Source organism: Egretta garzetta, unplaced genomic scaffold (genome assembly GCF_000687185.1).
Source record: "Egretta garzetta isolate BGI_Z169 unplaced genomic scaffold, ASM68718v1 scaffold325, whole genome shotgun sequence".
Taxonomy (NCBI): Eukaryota; Metazoa; Chordata; class Aves; order Pelecaniformes; family Ardeidae; genus Egretta; species Egretta garzetta.
Genome location: NW_009259833.1, coordinates 764028 through 772963, shown reverse-complemented (window position 1 = coordinate 772963; position 8936 = coordinate 764028). Strand labels below are relative to the sequence as shown.

Sequence of the window (8936 nt, the reverse complement as noted above, 5' to 3'; positions counted from 1 at the left end):
TTACCAACTGGGAAATTCTTCTTCACCTTAAATAGGAAATTTTCAACAGAGTTAAACAATAGAGCATTAGTGACTTTTTTTAAAATCCATATTTCACTGAAGAGTCTTTACAGACAGTTCACAGGCTGCTTCTATATCACTTCTGAAACATCCTTCCTTGGGAGAAATGATAGCTAACTGGCTGCCAACTTTTCCACCCTGCTCTGCTAAGGGCAAAGTCTTTATAGTGCTGTAGATGTAATTTCCAGTAAATTAATTCTCTCTAGATCCATAAATTCTTAGTGCAAAGAATGGCTTGAAGTTTGCAGTACTGCATGCTTTAGAAGTTGTCAAAATAGTTAAAAGCAATATTAGCGGGAGGTATTTAAAAATAATGTAGAAAATGTGTCAGGTTCATGATCAGTAAGTAATTTCCCCCAAGGTGAGTATCTTCTAAAGAGCTTTGCTTCTGAGCATCCTGCATTTAAAAGCTTGATTTCAGGAGCCAAACAGCTACAGTAGATAAACCATCCTTAATAGTATGGCTACATGCAATGTATCAGAGTTTCTAAATCCCTTTTTCTCATCAGCCTCTTACTGGCCTGGGTTGTGCTCTTTCATCACCTTCTACTGAAGGAGCAACAGCAATATTTGACTATACAGGAATGGAATATTTCTGTGAGGAGAAACTTTGCACTATAAGAAGTAGTTTGGTAACAGAGAGTGTTTTCATTTACATGAAATGGTGATTCAGTTTATCAGGTTAGACTGGCCATGCTTCGTCATTTTCCAAAGGTGAACATTTCTCTGGAAGCTTCTGGTAATGTCCCTGGTTTTAAGGAAATTATCTCTGTGTGGCAAGGAATGGTGTGTGACTGAACTGCCTGGCACGAGAGCACAGCCCATGGGCAGCAGATCTGCCCTCAGTCACTGCAACCTGCAGAAGTGGTAGCAGTTAGGCAGTGCAGTTTCAGCTTTAACAAGTGCAGGAAAACGTACTGCGAGCCTACCTGAAACCCTAGGGACCTACTCTGTTTGCTAACAAGAGATGAAACCTGGATTATTCACTCTGCTGACACTGTTGCTTGTCCCACATGCTCTCCGAGAGCCTCATTTTTTAGCATACAGTCCATTGCACTTTGCATTATTTTCTACTAACACATAGTTTGAAGGAATAGCTTACCAGGTGAAATTCCATTCAGTTTGCCCTTCACTTATTACTTACCACATCACAAATGTTACTGATATCATTTGCATATCAGATACCATCATCATCTTATATTTGCTTCCAGACAGTTGTTGAAGACAATGAATAGTTTTTGTCCTGGTGTTATAATCCCTGTGAACACCAGTACAAGCTCCTACAATATGGTGATTCTGTAACAACTAGTGGGTTTTGTGAGCTGCCAACCAGCTGTTCATCTGTTTGATGTTTGACAGACAATATGTGATGATAACAGTATCTTGAGTGGCACAGAGTCAAAATTGTGTTCAATAAATCAGCATTTTTTCCTCAGGGAGTGAAAAGTTATTTGTCTGACCTGTTTCTCCATAGAACCATGGTGAGCCGTCAGAATGAAATTCTCATCTTTTAACAGTGTATGAAAACAGTCACTGCATTTTGTTTTAGAAATTATATTCAGTTAATCAGCATGTGTTTATGTAAAAACATATCCAGAGCTTTTTGAGTAATAGTAAAATCGTAGCACTTTTCCAGTCTTCTGGAACTCCCTCTGTAGTTATTAAAAATGGGCATCAGTTGACCAGGCTCTCGTCAGCCCTTTTTTAGGGTGACAAGACACAGGTTATTTGGGCATACAAATAGAAAAAAATGCTTCTGCCTCTTACATCTTGTCTCATATACACACTAATAGCCTTGAAAGCATTTCCTTCTCTCAGGGTGTAGACAGGGTAAGGCTCATCTCACCTAACCAGAACTGGGCCCCCACCCAATCCTTCCCTTCTTCTCCCTTCTGCCAGCACTGGGATTTAAGTGCTGACATAGTGGAGATGGCAGCATGGGTGGGAATTCGCAGTCATGGGAAGAGAGGGGGATTGCTTCTTTGGTATAAATTACATCTTGAAGTTTTCTTGACATTTTAAGTTACGTCTAGGTTACATCTATAATCAGCAGAGAGTTATGGTACATCTGTAATAATCAGTCCATCTCTATTACAGAAAATGGAAAACAAAGCAGTTAGCTTAGACATGGCCCATGACGTACAAATTAGCTGGAACTGCAGCAGCAGAAATATCTTCTGAAAACCTCAGCGGGTCTGTAGGAAGTGCAAGTGAAGCAAGACTGTATTCATAGCTGCTGAAAATAACTGAAGAGCTTTAAAGGGTTTGTTTGAGAGTTCGGTCTGGCACCATTAATTGTTCCCTTTACTTCTGTCTTCTGGCAGATGGTTTCTATTGAAAGTTTTGCCTCACCCTCTGCTGAGGCTAGAATTGACACCATTGCCACTGAAGTGGAGAACAGGAGTTGACAGCACAGGTTCAGACATGTCACTAAAAGCCTTTTAAGACATATTCTTTGCATTAACCCACAAAAATCAATGCAAGTCCTCTCAGTGCAATAGCAGCTGAAATTATGTGTATCTAATATGGCATAATCATTATGTACATTATCACAGGCAGATTCGATATTATTTTTTATTGCATTATTGGCATTTCATTTTCACGGACATGCTATGGAGAGTCAAAGATTGCAATAAATCTCACGTAACAGGTCTGGTCCTACAAGGTGGTGCACAGTGTAAACTTCTTGTTGATGATACGAAAATTCCCCTGCATGTTTAACAGAGCAAGGTCTTTCTCAACGACTTAAGAATGGCACTGAGGGACTGTGAGCAAGGGAATTAACTGTGACGGTGATCTAAGCTCAGCAGAGGAAATCTCTTCACCAGTCTCTTCTGATGGAAGTCTTTCCTGCTTGGTGAGACTGAAGAGGGTCTATTGAGAATAAGTAACCATAAAATACGATGCAGCTGGCTGCAGTTGCCCACCTTTGCTTGAATAGTAGCTGTGGGAAGTGCATCCCAGCCCAGAGTGAGGCTAAAAGTTAACTTTTCATCATAGCTGTACTGTATCTGCAGAGAGAGAAGTGGTTTGCCTTTTCAAGATTGAATTATGCTAAATTTTAGGTATCAAGAATATATATTTAGTATCAGGTCACACTTAAGTATGTATAATTTCTGAATATCTACTCTGTTTGCTAATGGAGAGAAGTGGATATGCATTTTCATTCTGCTTTAATGCCAGTATAAAACATGTCAAATGATTGACCTCAGTGAAAAAAGTGTGAGCCTTCATGCGCAGTCGAAGCAGAGACGATGTTTGCTTTAACATTAGACTGCCTGTCAGTGGCCAAGTTGCCACACTTATTTCCTTGGACAGTTTAATCATCAGTCCCTCTGCTACATCTGTGAGCCACAGGATAGACTGTGCAGATACAAACTCTTCGGTCCCCCAGGAAGCAGACATGGCACAGATAGGGGCTTGTGGTAGCTACCCTCAGCACGTTAACCACAAAACCGAGGGTTGTACCTATGCCTGTAGGTTGTTGGTACAGCATTCACTGTAGCCCCAGCAGATCAGAGGTCATAGCCCTCTGAAGACATCTATTTCACTTTGACATAGCTTAGCCTCTAGCGCAGTCTTCAACGAAAGAGGAAGGCAAAGTGCTAATCTGATTCACTAGGGGAGACTGGTAAGCCAAGTTATATTTCCTCTGTTACTTTAGCTTTGGTGTTGCCTTGGGAGCACTACTTTTTTTGTACAGGGATTTTTGTGCAGTTGAAGCTATGGTTTTTCACCTGTTTTGAGCTACAGCTTTTAAGGAAATTCTTGTCTGTTTGGCCTGATATTATAGCTACATTAAAAAAATTAATACATGTAAGTGATTATTTCTTAGGTAAATAAAATTTATCAATATTAAGGAATCTAAACCAATTCCTCTTTTCTACCAGCAGTAGCCGTTTACCATTTCACAAAACCAGACTTCTAAAAAGGCCTGTGCAAACAATCTGAACTGAGTGTTTGAAAGCTGTGGTTGTAATACCACGGACAGGAGAACAGACTTCACAGTCGAGGGAGAGCCCTGTGTGGCATTCAGGTTCATACACCAAATTGAGAGCTTCAAGCCCAAAGTCCTTTGCTGATCTCAGCTCTTCCAAAGAGAATCCACTGAATGGTTGCTGCCCCCTGTAGACAGTGAGCCCTGGAAATCAAAGCTGACACCTTGATTTGCAAAGGGAAGCGAGTTGGAAGCTAGTGCAGCCAGAGATAGGAGCACAAGTGTCAAACCGTTCCTGACTGTACTGCCACATCTTCAGCAAATTATTGCCTTTTCAGTGTTCAGCCCCCAAGGCCATGAAATGATTAGTCTATGGAGACTACTTTGAGATGGATCCGGTTACAGTTCCGTTGTTTGTTTTGGGCTGTAGTATGCAGGTAAACAGTCGTATGTGTTTTTACTAACTCCAGTTACGTTTCCACAGATGGAGGAATGTTAGGTTTAAAGTGTTCCATGTGTTCTCCTTCTTGGTCACTGTATCTATTATGTATTGCAGTCGTCTTAGTACAGAGCAGAGAAAACCTGTGTTATAACTCTCACGTTACTCATTTTATTTCATTGTGCTCTGTTTCAGCCCATGGACCAGGCTTCTCTTAAAAATAGCGATGTTCTCATCTTGACGGGTCTTACACAAATCCCTACTGCTAACCCAGATGGCATGGTAGGAGAGTTCTGCAACAACTTGGGTAGGTCGTTGAAAGAAGTCTTTTGCCTATTTTATCATCTTATTCATTGCTTTGGGTGGGAAACAATTCTGAGATTCCTGGAATTGAATAAGTTGTCCAGCTATAGCTTCTGGCATAAAACTAGCTGTTTAGATTTTACGATGTGCTCCTGATGTCATTAATATAGTAAGTGCTTGGAGAGACACAAGCTGTACCTAAAATGTTTTGGAATGGAACAGGTATAATGAGATTTAATCATCTGCTGCTCTTGGTTTGCTAAGTATGTTGCTTAGCTGCCAACAGACTACGTGTTGCCTAGGTTTTGGATATTGTTCCCAGCTGAAATATTACTATTTCCTTCCTGTATATCAACCAGTGTAAAGTCTTTACATGCTTTTTTATGACTTTCAGTTTTGAAAACAAGCACATCTGCTTCCCTTCTTACACCTGATTTTTAAATATATCAAAAGCAAACAGCACAATCTTTGTTTGAAAAAATATATCAAGATATATTTATAGACCCCAGAAATATAAAACCTAATCAGACGCTTTCACAGCTGGAAAAGCTGATAATTGCAAAGCTGTGATATCAGTGTGAATGGCAGCATTTTCCAGCATGTTTGGAATGTCACATCCAGTGCTGTTCTCTCCTTTTCTCCCCTTCCCCCACCTCAGTTCCTCTACACTCTCACCCTTCTGTCATCAAACCACTTTCTCATGTCTGTCCTACTGTATATTGCCTGTTCTTGTATCAGAGATCTTCCCTTTATTTTAAATTACTTTTTACAAAGAAGACTTAAAAAGCGTGTGATAGGAGGATTCTTACAAAGGTTATGAAAAGACATTAGAAGTCTAAATCAGGGAATCCTCACTGTAAGCAAGTGTTTTGGTCCCCATTACACACCTGGGAGGAATTTGAGCTGTGGTAGGTGGCTTACCCAAGGTTGCAGAATAAGGTCGAGAGAACTGAAGTGCAAATTCTTAGTCTGACTTTTTACATGTGAATGTACCCTTGGAGAAGAAGAAAAAAAAACCTCAAGACTTTGGTTTTTTCTCCGTTTTAAAATCCTTGTGCATATTCACAGGTGCTGAATGTCTATGTACTGTCTCACAGTCCCAGTATGAAACTGCCATGGTAGTGGAAAGCAAATACTACGTGGAGTGTGGTAGACTCCTCCGTCACCCACCATCTCTAAACTGAAATCAGATATCCCGTTTTAGGACGTGTTTCAGTTCAAACAGGAGTCATAGGTCCTGTTGTGGGATGTACATGGTAAAATTATGTGGGTTTTGTTTATCTGAAAAGACAAGTTACAGGGCCAGGATGACTCTATTAATAGAGCATGTTTTGGCATTTTATAAGACTCGTAATCATGGGTTATACCAAAGATCCTCTCTGCCAACATCCTGGCTCCAATAGGGGCCATGAGCAGATGTTTAGAGAAGAGTAGAAGAACAGGGTGAGATTATGTGATACTTTCCCCTCATAATTCCATAGCCTTCAAGTATTTTTATTTCAGGAATTTCCTGAATCAGGCATGGCTTTTGTGTAGTTAGTAACATTCAGTGGATTTCTCTTCCAGGAACTTGTTCAACCTCCCCTTGAAGCTGTGTTAATTCTTAACACCTGTGACTTCCTTTCCTAAGCAATGCATGTGTTTAGGGGTGTCTGTGTTTTCAGGTCTGTGTTTTCGTTGTTTTTAAGCATTGTTAATTTTATTACCCTATGAGCTGTCGCAAATAAGCTTTGGTGACCTTCTTGTGCTAGATCCAGATGTGCTGCACTTTTCTGTCCCTTCTTGACCTTTATGGGGGTTACTGTCCCCCTGACAGGTTACATCCTAGCATCTCACCTTAAACCACCAAGGAAGCAAGTCTGAGCTGAAACGTTAAGACTTTGTACTGGAGAGGCTGAGGAGCGGAACATGTTGCCCTGCTGCCAGCTCTGCTGCAAACATGCTCTAGCAAGCACCTTGGTGGTCACTCATGTCTTGAACTGCCACAGCTGTATGCTAAGTAAACAAGAGTGAGACTGTTGTTAATTAACATGCTTTGAAAAATTAAACAAAATCGTAGAGATGTAGCTTGGGCCAAAGCAAAATCCAAAAGATGAATGCATATAAATAAACGTGCTACATGTGTAGGTACAGGTGGGTGTTTATCTGCACAAGTTGTTCTGGTTTACAGAAACGTTCTGAACTATTTTGAGGGTTTTGCAGAAGGTCTCCAAGCCAGCTTCTATCTTGAATGAGACCAACTCAGAGAAATTAGAAAATTATTAAAGACCAAAGGAAGATATATGCTTAAAATAATGCCATTGTAAGAATCTGGAATTTGAGTGGTGTTTGCCTAAAAACAGCAACCTGAAGAAATTAAATAATTTGATGAATAATGCAGTGGTAGGGCTGTCTTTTACTTGACACCAGCAGTACTTACACATCTACCCAACATCAGGAGAAGAAAACAGTGAATCAATTTTCTTTCAAATGTGTAGAAAAGTCCAAAAAGCAATAGGATACCAGGACAGGCAATAGAGTAGGCAAGCTGAGCACAATAGTTTTCATATATTTTTCCCATTTCCAAAATGTTTGAGGGATTTTGCAAGAAGCTTAGAATACACCAGGTAAAAACTCTAAAGCAGATGCTGGAAATTTACCAAAAATGTGTATCATGAGGTACCAGCGTGTTTGTGAGTAAGTGTTGTGAAGCACAGAAGTGGAAGTGTGAAAATTTCACCTTGATCTCTGTTTTCATCCCAGCCTGCAGAGTTGCAGACACTGCTTCCCATTATGACCAAGTCACATGCATGATTTCCTCTCCGCATTGTGTGTGCGGCACTGAAACCATGCTTTGTCACGTCTCCAAGTTCCTCTCAGTTTAGCCCAAACCCCTTTTTTTCTGTGCTCAGCACTGCAGCACCAACACCCTGCGGCTCAGGAAAAGCAATTGTATTTTTACATCGCCTTGGGCATCATCAGCAAAATTGCCAGACTGTCTGTAGGGGCAGTTTGTGATATTTTGTGTGCGTGTGCGGTCGTGCCTCTGTGTGTGCGTGCGTGCGTGTGTTTATAGAAAGCGGAAAAGAGCACAGTTTGCTTTTTAGGTGCCAACTTGACCTTGTGGTGGCAGCTGTTCGAAAAGCAAGTATCTCATTGTGAGTTGTAAATTGAACAACTTGTTATAGAGCTACTAAAGGAGACTAAATTTGAAATGCCAAGATTATTATACAACTTTTATCAAGAGAGTGCATCCATCAGTCACAGAGATAAATTGGGCTTTAAACAGCTTTCAGATATACGTGTCCTCTTACTGACAACTGTAGAAAGTTGCCGTAGTGGAGCAGAGAGCCAGATTGGACCTGCTGCCTGCATGGAAAGCAATATGCTTGTAAAGGTTTTCATCCCTGTTTTGCAGAAGCTGGGAGGTAATTCTTATCCCTTTATGGAACCACTTAAGAGCACCCTCAAGAAGTAGTGCCCGGCTGTGCTGACCACAGCACATACGAATAACTTTGCACCAAGGAATTGAGTAGGGTATTCTGAACCGAAAAGTTGGCACACAGAGCCTTGTCAGTGGTGGGATAGCCGTGTTGCTGTCCTTCCCTGTCCTGGGGAGCAGGAGCATTCACCAGGCCAGTTCAAGGGTGCATCACTGTGCCGCCAGGAACATATGTCAAGGGGCCAGCAACCCTGGGTCCCTGGCCTAGTGAGTAGGGCAGCTAGCTAGAAGAGCACTCCACTCCCTAGATTGTGATTTTGTATTAATTATTTATAACAAGCTCCGTAGTTTTCCTGGGAACAGAAACTCAAATTGGCGTCCGCTCCAAGACTTTACCCTCCGTTATTTTCTCTGTGGCCCCAGGAATTTTGGTTGTCTTCAACAGAAGAGACTTGAGGTTTCCATAGCGAATCAGTGGCTGTGGGGAAGGGAGAGCTGTGAATACAAACTCTAAGGCTTAGGAATGAAACCCACATTTTTCATGCCCTGGATAAATTCTTTAGCCAGGCCATCATTAGATGAAAGCTCTTCCTCTGGCCTCTTCAAAGGGAGGAGCAAGCCATTCGTCTTAAGCAGGTGAAGCGAGTTGGTGCCTGAGTGAAAGAAGGAGGAACCCATTTCATGGAGACGCATGCCTCGGTGTTTCAGCCGGTGTCTTCGTTCAGAGCAGAGACAGAGCTGCAGACATACCCCTTTCCTTAGCATTTTCCACTGAT

At 41.4% G+C, this 8936-nt stretch overlaps 1 protein-coding gene across 3 annotated transcripts in view; it reads left to right on the top strand.

Annotated features, from left to right (window-relative positions):
• The window catches only part of INTS9 (integrator complex subunit 9), a 68524-nt gene that overhangs the window by 21628 nt on the left and 37960 nt on the right, over window positions 1-8936 (top strand). For all 3 annotated transcript variants that reach the window (XM_035895414.1, XM_035895415.1, XM_009639905.2), the window contains one exon: window positions 4632-4743. In XM_035895414.1, coding sequence (XP_035751307.1) covers window positions 4632-4743 — 112 coding nt within the window. The remainder of the gene's footprint in view (window positions 1-4631; window positions 4744-8936) is intronic.